General features: G+C 41.1%; 1 protein-coding gene across 1 annotated transcript in view; it reads right to left on the reverse strand.

Moving 5' to 3' along the window:
• Window positions 1–13,782, reverse strand: part of DRC11 (dynein regulatory complex subunit 11) — a 114,151-nt gene that overhangs the window by 81,723 nt on the left and 18,646 nt on the right. Inside the window, exons 5-6 of the mRNA XM_080399848.1 lie at window positions 13,641–13,712; window positions 2,075–2,262 (exon numbers count right to left, since the gene is read on the reverse strand). Of these exons, the coding sequence (XP_080255974.1) occupies window positions 2,075–2,262; window positions 13,641–13,712 (260 nt within the window). The remainder of the gene's footprint in view (window positions 1–2,074; window positions 2,263–13,640; window positions 13,713–13,782) is intronic.

The following is a 13,782-nucleotide window of genomic DNA, read 5'->3' on the forward strand; positions in this document are numbered from 1 at the left end:
GATTCAAGATTACTGAACCCGACTAGATCAGACCAGACAACTTAAAGGTTAGCTAAAGAACTTCTTATAACTTGTTTAATCACGTATTTATATGCTGTGATACTGACTATGTCTGCCTATAGCCTTGAAGCCTCACCTAAAGTTGGGCCCCTGGGCACATCTGGGATATAAATGTAGCCATGAGGTCCCATTTCACTTGTAAGGGCTGCTGAATAAGAAAGCTCAGCATTTACACTCCACCTTATATCTTTAGAGTCTTTCATAGGTGCGTGAGACTGAGGTCGCTTACACATTAGGTAGCAAGGGTTTTGATGAACTGCTCATTCAGCCATCCCTCTCCACCTCCCTTGATTGAACGATGGCTTTGGCTTCCTCCAAATGAACCTTTGGATTGGTTAGGCTCTTGGTTGGCTCTGCTGTTAAATGTCTCCGTGGAATGGATTTTACTTTTAATAATGTCTCATAACTGTCTTAAAAAAGGTTTATGGCTCGGGCTTATTCTCTGGGAGATTGGCTGTTCTCTGCTAATCTCCTATAGAAACATTGTTATTGGTTCACACAGTATTTCAGTTAGTTCTCCTCGAGCTCTAGAGTCAAGTTAATTGGACACGATTGACCTATGTTAGAGAATTACTATTAGATGAGTAATATTAAGCAAAGGAAATAAGATCTTTCTGTAGCTCAGAACATGCTGGGGGTTGTGGGGAGCAGCAGGAACTGGCAGTTCCAGAAGTGTGCAGCACAGACCCCAGGAAAGGGGTTGATTTAGAGAACAGAGAAGTGCTTTGTAATAACCGAGGTTTGTAAAACCAGCAGTTCTTCCTAAAGGAGTGCTAGATGGGGCAAAGCTATTCTCGAGTCTTGAGTGCCCGTAAGATGCAAAAGTACAAGAATGAAGAGAAATAGGCTGTGGCAGACTTGTGAGTGTTATTTTTGATTGCTGCTTTTTTTTTTTTTTTTTTTTTAAACTAACCCTACACTGTCATATAGCTACCAAAACCTGTTTAAAGTACTTAAAGAATAAATAGAGCATAATTTATCAGAAAGCATTTGTGTTTCCAACTGGGAACTGCATGTTGAAAGCAGGTCCAGCACACTCTTAAAAATGCTGAGTGATTAATGGACATGACATTAGTCCACCAGACCAACGTAACATCACTAAGCAGCTCAAGACACAAAAACATGGCAAGTGTTTTTGCAGAGCAGCTGGAACCTTGCTGTTAAATCCTGGAACTTTTGGGCTCTGCTTCCCAATTTACTTTTACATACTAACCCACTGGATGGCGTAAATCCCAGAAAAAATTATCATAAATCCAGGTTATATTCCCTAGTACAAGGCTTTACAGTATTGCCATATTAAAATTGCCAGTCTCAAAACTTCTTCAGCTAAAGTAAACTTCCTGAGAGAACTATAGGTGTCAGCATGCAGTTTAAAAATGCGTAAGTATGTGCTTAACTCTACTGAGACGTGAAGTTTCACTGAGATCAGCAGCACTACTTAAGTAAAGTTACATTTGGAGGAGTGTCTTGAAGGTCAAGCGTCAAGTACGAAAGTACTTCAGATTCACGTCAGCTGCTGGATAATACCAGTAGCAGGTACCTGGATGGCGGTGCCAGTGACGTGATGTGATTTGCTATGGCAAATAATTATATTTCTATCTCATGGAAGACTGCGTTCTCTCTCTTAAACCTTATGTATTCAGACAGGGAAAAAAAGTCAGCGCTCCTGAACTTTAAGTATGGCTCTTATAATGACAAAGCTGGAGCCCAAGCTGAACGTGCTGCCACTTCAATGTCTGTGGACCTGACCCTGATGTCAGTCTTTCAAGGTGCACCTCTGATCCCTGCTGGACTGTGCAAGGAGTTGTATTACTCCTTGTAGTAACAGTCTGGTTTCCCCAGTTAGGAGCCCTGCCGCTCAGGAACTCAGCTCCACAGCTGGTGCAGAACCAGGTCTTCAGGTGGGACTGGGATCCACCACCTTAAGATGGATTTTGCAATTTGTAAGAACTGCAAAATCAGGCTGTTTGGGACAAATGGACTTACTAAGGGGCAAGTGTTTATCTCTGCTCACCGGCATTCGATGAAACACTGGCTGATCTGATCCTGGAGCGTTTCTTTGATGTCGAGTCCCTCCATTTCTCTCAGCTTGTCCTTGATGAATACCTCCTCATGTGTCTTCTGGACCTCACCTTGCAGGGAATCTACTTGCCCAGCAGGCATCTGCAACATACTCATCGCCTGTAAGTGAGGAGGTAGGCTCTGAAAAATGACAAGAGGAGAAAACAGAAGGTATGACTTAAAAGAAACTTAATATCAACTGGAATACCAGGTTGACAGTGAATCCAAGCTTAAGCATTAATTTATTTGTGGGAAGCCAGGAAAAAACCCTGTGCTCGTAAAAAGTGCCTGGATGCACACAATGGTCTATTGTTAGTGTTTCAGCATTAATTAACAGCATTGCAATGTACAAAAACAACTCTTCCAGCGTGGGATCCTGGGATCTCAATGAGACAGGTGAGAAAGCTGCTGTTCTGCAAATGCCAACTTTATCCATGTCAGAAGGGTGCCAGAGATTTTTTAATTGAATTTTCAAATGTTTGGACTTCCCATTGGTACTTTTTAATTAGCCAGTATTGTTTTTAATTTGTTCGCTTAAATTTTTATATGCACTGCTTGGTCAGTGGTTTCCTGGTATTTTGTTGCAGCTGGTCATGTTCCTTTAGGAAATCAACTTCCCCTGAGGAACAACAACAACAAAAGAATAAACAAACCCCCAAACACTGTAATAAAAATTAAGCTCCCCAAGTTTCCCATGATTTGATAACCTTGGCAAGAAGGGCTTCTAGGCCAGTTTAAAGTCGTACAATAATTTCTCCTTTGTGATTGATTTTACATGTGTAGGTTGGGAGAGAAAAAATGAAAGTCTTTCTGGTATGCAAATACAGAAGCATGAAAAATACCACCTGTGTGGGTGGTCTGAAACTTTGCATTTTTCAGTTTGCGATGGTTGATAAAGTTGAGATGTTCCCAGTATCTTATGAGCTATTACTACCTTGTAAGTGTAGAGAAAAAAATATTTTACAAATTGTGAACTAGTAAATGAACTTGTAAATTAGCTGTAGTTTTTTGCAGTTCTAGAACAAAGTATTTTCCACATGCTGGGGAAGTACTAACCACTTTGATAGTGTATGTCAAATTTAAGAATGGGAAAGAGCAGAAAATAAGATAATCTGGCTTTGTAATAGCGTGCGGTTTGCTCTTCAGAGTTAGTGTCTGTCTGACATACAGGTGGCAGCATATGTGAACAAAAGCCTGGGAGTGCTGGTTTGCATGAAAAAACCCTACACAGTTCTGCTCTGGCCTTCCACCTTCAGAATGTGTAGGAAGTGTCCTTAATCAGCACATCTCAGACTCATTTAGTAACGCATTCTTCTTGCTCCGGTGATGTATTTTCTAGTGTGCTCCAAGTCCTAATTCCAGAGGTCTCCCACAAAGACAAAGCTTCTATCAGAAGTTTGGCCAGCTTATATTTAAGATCTGGTTTTCGGTGTTTTTCCATGCTTCAACCAGGTTCCAAAAATCACTAACAAGTGCCAAGCAAATTTGGTTTCAGAAAGTACGCAGCAGGACTGCACACCATCCAAAATAAGCACAGAGGCCCCGTTCAGGAAAGCAATTTACTGCCTTCCCTGCATCTGCAATGTGTGACTCGTGCTATGCAAAAGGAATTGGTCAGGGCCACCAGTGAGAAAATACTGAGGAGGAAACAAGAAGAGCAGCATGCTTTTGAAAGGGCGGCTGCACATGTTCTCTTCCTGAATATACGACCTCAAATGTTGCCTTTCACCCCGAGATGTTACTTTCTCTCGGTTCTCGGTTTCCATGGAAGTCAAGTGTTTCTAATCTTCACCTTCACCAGCGCCTATTTTTAAGTACAGCACAACGAATATTTACACTATTTATTTGCATTTCACCGTTGCCTGCCTTCCTAATATTAAATGCACCTCAGAACAGCCAGATGTGATGATGCTTTCTCAGGGCTCGTTTGGAAACCAGAAGAGGACCCACGAGGCTTGCTTCCCAGATTGAGATCTAGAAACAAGATCCGCTTCCCTCGGGCAGTTTCTCACTCAACTATTTGCTTCACTACAGCATTACTCAAGGGACTGCTTTTCTGAGAAGTTCCCATCAGAGCTTTACTGCTCAGAGGTACCGGTAGCAGGGCTGATCCCAGAGAGATGAGCCAGCTAGAACCAACGCAGCTCCTCCATGCCTTCGTTTACTGCCATAGCACAGTCTGAACAGAGGACACCCTACGAGATTTCCTAACCAGCTGCTTGCCAGGGGAAGCCGGGGAAGGGCTGTTTCATTTAGAAATAAGTTTTCCAGCAGAAGATGTGTGAGAAGAAAACTGAAAGAAGTCTGGGAACACACGGAAGGGACGGAATGAATAGGTCCATGATCAAAGGTAGCTGTGGTGAATGCTGAAGATGTCCTGCTTGGGTGGGCAGAATGCCCTCCGTCCTGTCTCCCTTGGCAAGCGACAGAATCAACGTTCACGCCTAGGCGACTCAGTGCGAGGGGTGCAAGGGTATCTCTGGCTTTAGGAAGGCTGACCTACAGCCGATGGAAGAAGACAGGCTCCTCAGATGTTTAGATGTGTTCTGTGAAGGGTGAACCATCATGAGATGGCTCCCCAGATGAACAGCTTATCGGTGCTGGGAAGGGGCAGTTCCCCTTCCACCCTAACTGCTGGATGTGTGGTCCCTCCCTTCTCCTGCACAGGTTCTGGCACCCACCTGGCCCCGCAGCGAACCAGTTGAGTGCTCTAAGAACGGGGAAATAATCCCTTTTTGTCTTTACGCACACAGAGCCCTCCTCAGGTTAATTGTCTCCTGGTGTAATGAGGTGAATCAGCTAGCTAAGGAGGCATCTGAGGGCTGGAGCCATAGCAAGGCAAGTGGTGGGTGAGCGTAGGACCAGACCAAGGTGGAGAGCAGGTTGGCCCATGCAGCAGCACAGAGCTCCCCTCTGCCATCTCTGAACCTTTCCTCTGCCCAGCTCCTCCTCCGAACTGCTCTCCACTGAGTCCTGAGAGCCTTTGATGATCAGCTACTCATCACTGTGAATTTACTTCCAGCTTATCTTTCATCAGTACCAAAGCCAGATGAGGCAAGAACTGTTTGAACTGGCAAGAACATGCCCACATGAACAAGGTCAGAAGTAGGAGATTCTTATCTTTAAGCGAATTAATCCAGACCGGATCTACACTTGAGTCCAGGTCGTGAAGCTGGTGCGGATGCAGTCCAGGTAGCTCTAACCCAGATGGCTCATATGCTGATAGCAGCAAGGCTGCAGAACATGCTCTGGTTGGCAAAATCCAGCCAACCTCTGAGTAAATATTTGCGCAGCTACCTATCGGAGCACCACACGGTTACCAATATATCTGCTGGTACCAGCTTATGAGCGGCACTCAAAGCCCCAAGGCTGAAGTACAGCTTATGAAAAGAGCTCTGTTGTATTTGCTCTTCTTTTTTTTTTTTTTTTCATTATCTTTTGCAAAGACTGTTTTACTACAAGAAAACAAAAGAAACAGGAGCCATTCCTACCGACAAGAGTCCAGCTACTCACCTTTGATAGCTCGCTAAAGGAAGGAATGAAAGAGAACAGGGAAAGCTAAGACTGTATTTGCATTCAACCATCTTTTTTCCCCAATCCTATTAATTTTTTGTTATTAGTATTTTCTAAATTTAGGTATATGGAAAAGGGTGTATTCACGTAGAGGAAAAGGCCGTTGCTGATGTGAAATATGCTGTTGCTTGATTGCTTCCATCGCTGGGAAAGGGGAGCTGGCTCAGACCTCGATGGCCAGATAAGCTGGGGAGGAAGGTAAGTGTTGGAGAGGAATCAGCCAGGTAGGATGACATAGCAGGTATGAGAAGACAGTTGATCTGAGTGGGAGTGGGCGCTGCCAGGCGAGTTGTTTCCGTGTGTAGCAGGGAGATATGTTAATAACAAGATGCTCTTTGACGTTGGCCTAGTGGTGGACAGACAGTTGCCAAACCTGGGGCTTGTCCTATAGTGCAGAAGCTTTGGCAGTAACGTACTCCAGCTTGGATGGGTGAGGGAGAGCATGTGATAAATGAGTCCTGATGGATCTGTGGTCGTCTGATGTGGCACAGACGCAGCGTGCCCTGTTTATGAGTGAAGATCAGGAGAGGCTGATGAGTGTCAGGAACTGAATTCCTGCTCTGGGGCAGGAGGAGGCAGCCAGCGCTGAACAGCAGTGAGGAAACCGTGCCGCAGTTACTTGATTTTTAAGTAAAGCATTACAGGTGAACGTACAACTGGCCTGACTTTCTATTCTCTTATTTTGAAATCAATGAGGAAAAAAAAAAAAAAATTGCACTCGAGGAAAACAAGGATGCAGAAACATCAGAAGAACATGTATGTGTACATGGGCTAACAAGTCAAATGGAGGCTACCTCAGAGACTGCTTCCCTGGCCTATAAGAACTGATGCAAGTGTACTTCAGGGTGTGAACGATCAAGGTAAAGTATAGGTAGGGAATAAGAAGATGAACTAGGTAGAAGTTGAGCGTGGAAGTGAATTTAGCAACATAAGCTAAAAATAGACATTTCAGCCACAGGAGCTGCTGGAGAGATATAACGAGATGTCCAGAGGATGTAATTGTACCATTGTTTTAGCTGTCAGTTCTCTGTTGTTTATGTGCATTTGTGATGCACTTTCATAGGAAACGCTTTTCTTTTGTCAAGTAAAAGACAAACTGAGGAAAGAAAACCGAGTCCTCAGGCACCTAATGGATGGTATGAAATGTTTTAGACTATTACAGCACCTTAAAAAAAAGTAATCTATAAATAGTATGGGTGATATGAATTAGAGAACACTGCTTCTGCCTCCTTGTTTTACACTTGAAGAAAGCTGCCACGTTAAGCTTGCTTGCTCTTGTCTGCAGTGTTCTTGTCCTAACCACAACAGCATTTGTCATCCTAAACCTGACCAGTTTCAGTTTAACGCATTCCTAACCTTGCCTCGGTAATGAGGAGACAACTGAAAAATCTGGGACCTTATATTCATCTTCAGGCACTCCTGGGTCTTCAGAGACAGTGTCTATATGACAGCCCTGCTGGAGTTTGTCTTCTCTTGGCAAGGAGCAGACCTCAGAAGAAAGTATATCCAAGAAAGCTTTGGCCATCTGAGGATGCAAGAGCGAAGAGGCAGTGAAATGGCAGAAGGAGTGCCAAGACAGACAGACAGTGTGAGAGGATGCTGGCCAGTGTTACCTGTGGTCAGGATCAACTTTCCATGTGGGCATGAGCTTGTTCTGGAGCTCTATAAAGAGTTATACTGAGACAATATGATGAGTGCTGCTTTTATAGCCCTCTATACTTAATGTGCATGCTAAGGAAGACGAGCCAATTTATTTCTAACATCGCTTCTCTCGGCCCCTCTAATGTCTCTGCTTCTGAATCCAAGGGAGGCATTCTACAGTAAGGCACTAATAAATAGCTTTTCCTTGGGGGAAGAACCATTTTCCCATCTTGAAGAAATTTCTTTGGCCATGTGAAATTCAAATTTGTTAACTTGCCCTACAAACAGCAACTCATTTAGAAACAAATTACAAATATTAGATGGAGACAGTGAACTTGATAATGCAATGCTGCCACATCAGTTGTAGAATAATGCATCTTAATGAAGGCTTCCCATGTGAATAAACCATTATATTTACAAGCTTTTCACAGTTAATGACCCAGAACTGGATAACGAAACTCACATTTTTAGTGTGGTCCTCTGTCAGCAAAAGTATACATATTAATAATTGATGTTGCTGTAAAAATAGGACATAATATGAAGATTCCTGAGTTTGTGGGAAAATAGGAGTACATGGTCCATTAACTTAAAATGCTTATCTAATGTTTGATGGGCTTTGTCTTTAAAATCCTTGTTTAAATTAATAAGGCAAAATGGACATTCGTCTAAAAGAGAATTTTATTCCAACTCATCAGTCACAAGTATGCTGGTGAGAGCGCTGTTAGATTCTTCCCTTTACTCCTCCTCCCCAAAGAGAATTTAGGCTTTATGGAAGTGGAAGACCCACCAGCAGAAGGCAGGACCAGGTTCGCCATGCCTTCCAGGTAAGCCAATGTGATGAAAGCCTCTCGACGTTTTCCCTTTTCAACTTAGGAACTCAATTGCACAGATTGCTCTTTCCTAGCCTGAAAAGCTTGCCTTTCTGCTTAGTCAGCTCAACAGCTCTTTCCAAGGCAGACTGCTTTATTGTTCATTATAAAACACTTAGAGGTGTGCAGGCTGGCTGAACATGCTTAAGGCTACAGTTCTACATCTAGGAGGCCTCATGCTGTGGAACTAACTGCTCTTCAATTGTTCCATTACGACTACACTTCCAAGGAAAGATAGTCTTCATTTCAATGAAATAAATACATTTCATTTTACTTCACGTTATAAGGCTAACATTCTTGTTATGCCTGAAAGGTAGATTTACTGCAGCTTTTATTACTGGGTACTTAATTTAGGACAGCTTCTTTTCTTAGAGCTGAAACGCACACTGCACGGTTTTATAGGACTTCTTCAGTAAATGTTCTGCTACAGACAGCATTGTCCATAACTGTAATCTTTTGAAAGATGTACTAGTTGTATAGCGTTTTGCTGTAGATTGCTTATTTTCAGTATTAGTATAGTTTGCTTCTCTGGAGGACTTGATTCCCTAAGCAAAGTAAGTATTTTAAAAGGTTTAAATGGTCACTTATTTTCACCAGTAGCAAAAGTGAGATTTATTTACATTTGGACTACTCAGGCAAGTAACTCCTTACTAGCAGACTAAAAGAATTTACTACCTAGGCAATTCGGGTCCTGTTCTTTACTTATGAGTGTTATTCTACTGAATTTTAAACTGTGATCCGAATTATATCTAGAAGTTTGATATAGGAGTTAGCTATGTTCTTGCTTTCTCGTTTCCTCGATGCATTTTCTCTGGCTGTGGGAAGAACGTATTTTAAAGAGTTCTCCTGTCTTATGAAATTATTCATATAGGTTCCATGGTATGCAAATGGTGATAGCCGCATCAATTATATGGCTGAATTCCTAAATTAGGCACAAAAAGGGAACAACTAAGCAAAATATATTGCATTCATTAAAGCTCCCCTACTATATGATTCACTTCAATGGCTTTGCCAATTAAAATAATAGTCATACGCATTCAAACAAAGCATTTGTAGTAAGAGGTCTTCTTAGAAAAATATTGAAAATGGCTGTTTTATAGATTTATATAGTATATATTTCACTAAAAATATTGACATGTAACACTTTTTAGTAAGATAAAAGAAAGAAAATTTGACGTGGAGAAAACATTTGTATTCATGACCATATAAGTTCATGTAATTTTGGTTATGTTTACTTCTCTTGTTTCCCTCGGCATGCTGTTAAACTTCAAGGAATGGCAGGTACGTTTTGCTCTTTGCAAGGCAGTGATTTCATTGTTAATGTGACTGCAGCAACGAGAGCCAAATTGTTCACGGGCTTCTTGCTTTCCAGCGTCTTTCTATTGCAAAAATAAGCAGGTTTAAAATTTCTCTTGAAAACAGGACAGATCAGTTATCGCTGTTTAGATGTATATTCGTGTCTGGTGAAATAACAAATGACTTTGTGCTGACATCTAAACGTCACCTAGGCTGTGAGTAAAACAGGAGTCATTTTAATCTTACGCTTGATAAAAACAGGCCTGGTGTGTACCACTAATGTCACTACCCACTTTCAAGAGATGAAGAAATATTTTAAATTTCATGTGCTTATGGAGTTTGTGGTTCGTAAAATCTCATATAATATTTATTTAGCCATAGCCTATGATGTTTACACAGAAGGCTATTCTGGGAAATGCTGATTTTTTTTTTTTTTTTCTTCTGACTGGATGAAATGAATTATATTTATCAGGAATTCAAAGAACAAGGAATGTTTGGCAGACTGTTTTCTCAGATATAAATAAAAGCATTACCCAAGTCAACATGCCTAAATTAGGGTATGTTTAAAAGAGGTAAGGAGGAGGGAACATTTTTTAATTTAAGACCACAAAGACTCTTTTATGCGAAAAGGATATAGAGGAAGGAAGACAGAATAGTGGCAATACTATGAGAAAATCATAGATCAGCATGTACTGTGCCACTGACTCTTTGGTAAGGGCTGAAATTACGGAACAGACCAGTGTGAGAGCTGCATAATTGTACATCAGTGGATCTATCTGTGAGACAAGGAGTTCACATGTGTGCATGTCCAAAGCATGCAGGGCTTGGTCCTAGAAATTGTTTAAGCATGTAGAGCACTTGACTCCAATGGAATTGATTACCTGTGCTCATTAAGTGAAAACATGACCAAAACTCTGGAGTACTCGTGCCTTAAAGTTGCAACAGTATGCTGAGCCCCTAAATTGGGAAGGATTCTGTCTCATCTATTTTTGTATTCCTTGTTTCTCAGCTCCACCTACCAATCCACGAATCAGTTTGATTGCAAACTGTTTATCCTAACGTTCTATGTTAAAACCAGCTTTTCCTCTTTCCAGCAGCATGTATTCTGAGATGATAACTCCTGCAGGGTCTGCCCTGTTAGGAAAGTCAGTCGGGGAGAGCGCTGAGTGTAGATCCATTATTAGGCTTGGGCTGTTTCACACCACCCTGAGACAAAACTGTTGCCAAAAAACAGTTTGCACATCCAGTTCTGCTGAGCCGATAGCTAGCGTGCACTGCAGCAAAATGAAACAATCACGGCAGCCTCTGGGGTGTTTAACGACAGAGAATTTGTAAATGCCAGAAACAGGCAAGTGGCAGTATGCACCAGTTTAAAACTCGCAAAACTGGTGGATTATAATTGAGCTGTAACAGTGAAATAGAGCGAGGAAATACAGGTTGGTTTGGACAGCACGTAGGTGTTTTCATAGTCGATGTCTCTGGCAACATCAGTGTGGTCAGTGTGGCTTTAACAGACCTATGCCTGGAACATTGCTTACGGTGGTCATGCTGGAGCTGGAAGTAAACAGCACTGTGGCAGCGACGTGAGGAAGACCAGGAAACAGGTCAGGATACAGTTATCAAGATATATGTGCTCTTAGTGAGGCTTGCTTCTCTTTACAAATTAAACCAGTATTGCAAATTGTGATTTATCAAAGATTTAGAAAAACATGTGCTGAGGGAATCATGCTGTTTCTGCAATTAAGTTTTAATAAATAATAGTAATAATGAGACTTTACTTTTGAGCCAAGAAAAATCTCTGGAACATAGGATTCCACTCTGTCATCGAGCAAAAGACAAAATAGGATCAAATTCCAGAAAAGATACATAATTTTTTCTGAAGCAAGTAGACAGTAAAGAAAATAACACTGAATTAAGTAAAAGACTGGACAATTCTTGGTGTTTGCACATATTTACATATCTTTTAGGCCAACACAACTGAATTTTTCCTAAAATCATTATTTGGAACTTCAAATGGGCTAGCTCTTTTTGCAAATCAGTCTTTCTATGAAAGTAACATAGACATTTTTAAAACAGCTATAATTATAAGAGAAATTATATTTATTGCAGTAAGTTGAGTCTCCTTTGGGATGGACTTGGAGTAATGGATGGCTAGGTCTCCTAATTTATCTAAGTCGTGCAGCATTAGAAAAGCAAATTCAACATATTTACACATGAAGATCTGTGGTCATTTTTTAGAGGGCTGACGTGATCGTACATCAAAGGGACTTGACCTTTGGAGCTCACTGCCTATCTATCAGTGTGAACCAATGTCTGCTTGTACTCGCTTCCTTTGGAGACCGCAGAAAGGGAATGTACATGAAAAGTAAAGGGAAACATAAATGGGGAATATCAAAACACTAGAAGGATGAACAGATATTTTTTTTTTTTTATTTAGAGGTATCAATTTTTTCCCCTACATGCTTTGATTATATTCTTGACAGAGTAATGAGTCTGAGTGCAGAGTTGCAAACATCAATTTTCTTGCTCCTAAATGGAGGTCAGGATATAAATATGCTGTTATGTGTTTGGTTTTAATTCCCTTCATCCCTATGATCATATAGATTTCCTCCCTGTAAACTAGGCTTTTTACATCTTAGTGATCAGTTACTCCTACCATCGGCCACCATGAAAAGAGTGCTGGGCTGTGAACCCTCCAATAACTGATACTAGGTTTAGAGCTCCTTCCTAGGACTCTGGTGTTAAGACTTGACAGAAACTGTCATGGGATTTGACAGGAAACGACTGCTTGCTTTGCAAAAAGTGTAATTTCTAATTCATTTTCAGTACAACCCAAATACTCACCATTTTACGTCTACACTAGTTAAAATCTCTGGGAATTCTTTTTGTCTTAACGCAGGCAGAACTTGTACCCAAAGCTCTGTTTAGATATGCTGGCCACATCTACTGCTAGTGACCAGCAGATATTAAAGGCAATAATCCATGAGGTGTTATCTGTATTTAACACGGCAAAGCTTAGGTAAACGTACATGTTGCTTCCTAGAGGTAAGATTTTAAGGTCATTCGTAACTGTTGATACATGTTTCGGATGTATGTTATAGGCACAACTAATTTTCTTAAACCTATAACATAGCTAAGGGCAGTTCCATTGCTGGGCAAGAAAATCATCAAAGCTGTCTGGGAGAAGCAGAAAGGATGTTTTAATTCAAAATTAAATTATTTGTTTATAAATCGATTATTTAAGGTCTGTAGAACATGGAGGTATAAATAAAACTATTAAACATGAAGCAGTGATGAATGTTTCTGTAACGTGGCACTGTGAAGCAGCTTCACTAGATCTTGGTGCAAGGGCTGTGCTGTTACTTGAGCTGGAATTGGAGAACCGTGGGGCTCTCCTAACAAAGGCACCCACAGAATTGGTGGTGGCCAAAGAAAATGTCAACTGTAAAGACTTTATCCTTTTCATCAGGTACTTGCTAGGAAGGAAGACGGTAGGAGGTGGAGGTGTACCTTCTCTAATTGTGGGAGGAAGAGCATCCTTCTGGAAAGGGTGCTTTCACTTTTTTCTTTCACCCTATACATTCTAACTGGTCATGAATAGCCATTCGCTTCCCTGTGCTTTTGCAGTATGATGTGAGGAATATTTTGATTATTTCTATATGGACTTACGGAAATACTGATGTATTAACATGGCAGTTCTAATGCCCCGTCTTCCTACTCTTGACATACACACGCAGTGGTTTGCAAAGGGGTGGGAGAAGACAACTTTGCTGCTTTAACGCTACTCCAGAAATAAGGCAGCCCCAAGTGTCTTGGAATTATGAATTAAAAATCAGTTAATAGAATGTCCTTGCTCTGTCATGCCTGGGTCAAATTCCCTAGAACCTGGGGCAAGTTCTACACTGTCTGTTTCCATATCTGCCATGTACGTTGAACTACGTATATACAGCACAAAAGCATGCAGCATAAGACAAACCATGCTATTTCTGTCCCATCGACCATTTCAGTTCTGTATTCCTTAAAGAATCCTTTTAAAATAGGAAGAATCTTAAAAACTAATTTCTCATTTACTGCTAAATTACAAAAGTCTGAAAAACAACAGACTGTGGCATTTTATATTCTCTAGGCAGGACTACTTACCATCCCCAGAAATATCATTTCCTCTTCTCTCATTTTCTCTGTTTTCTTGCGCTGGATATACCCATGCCAAACCTGAATTGTAAACAAAACTCTAATGAGATAAATGGGCCTTGTTACAGCTTCCTTTACTGTGGCAGACACA

Source organism: Falco punctatus (assembly GCF_963210335.1).
Source record: "Falco punctatus genome assembly, chromosome: 8".
NCBI lineage: Eukaryota > Metazoa > Chordata > Aves > Falconiformes > Falconidae > Falco > Falco punctatus.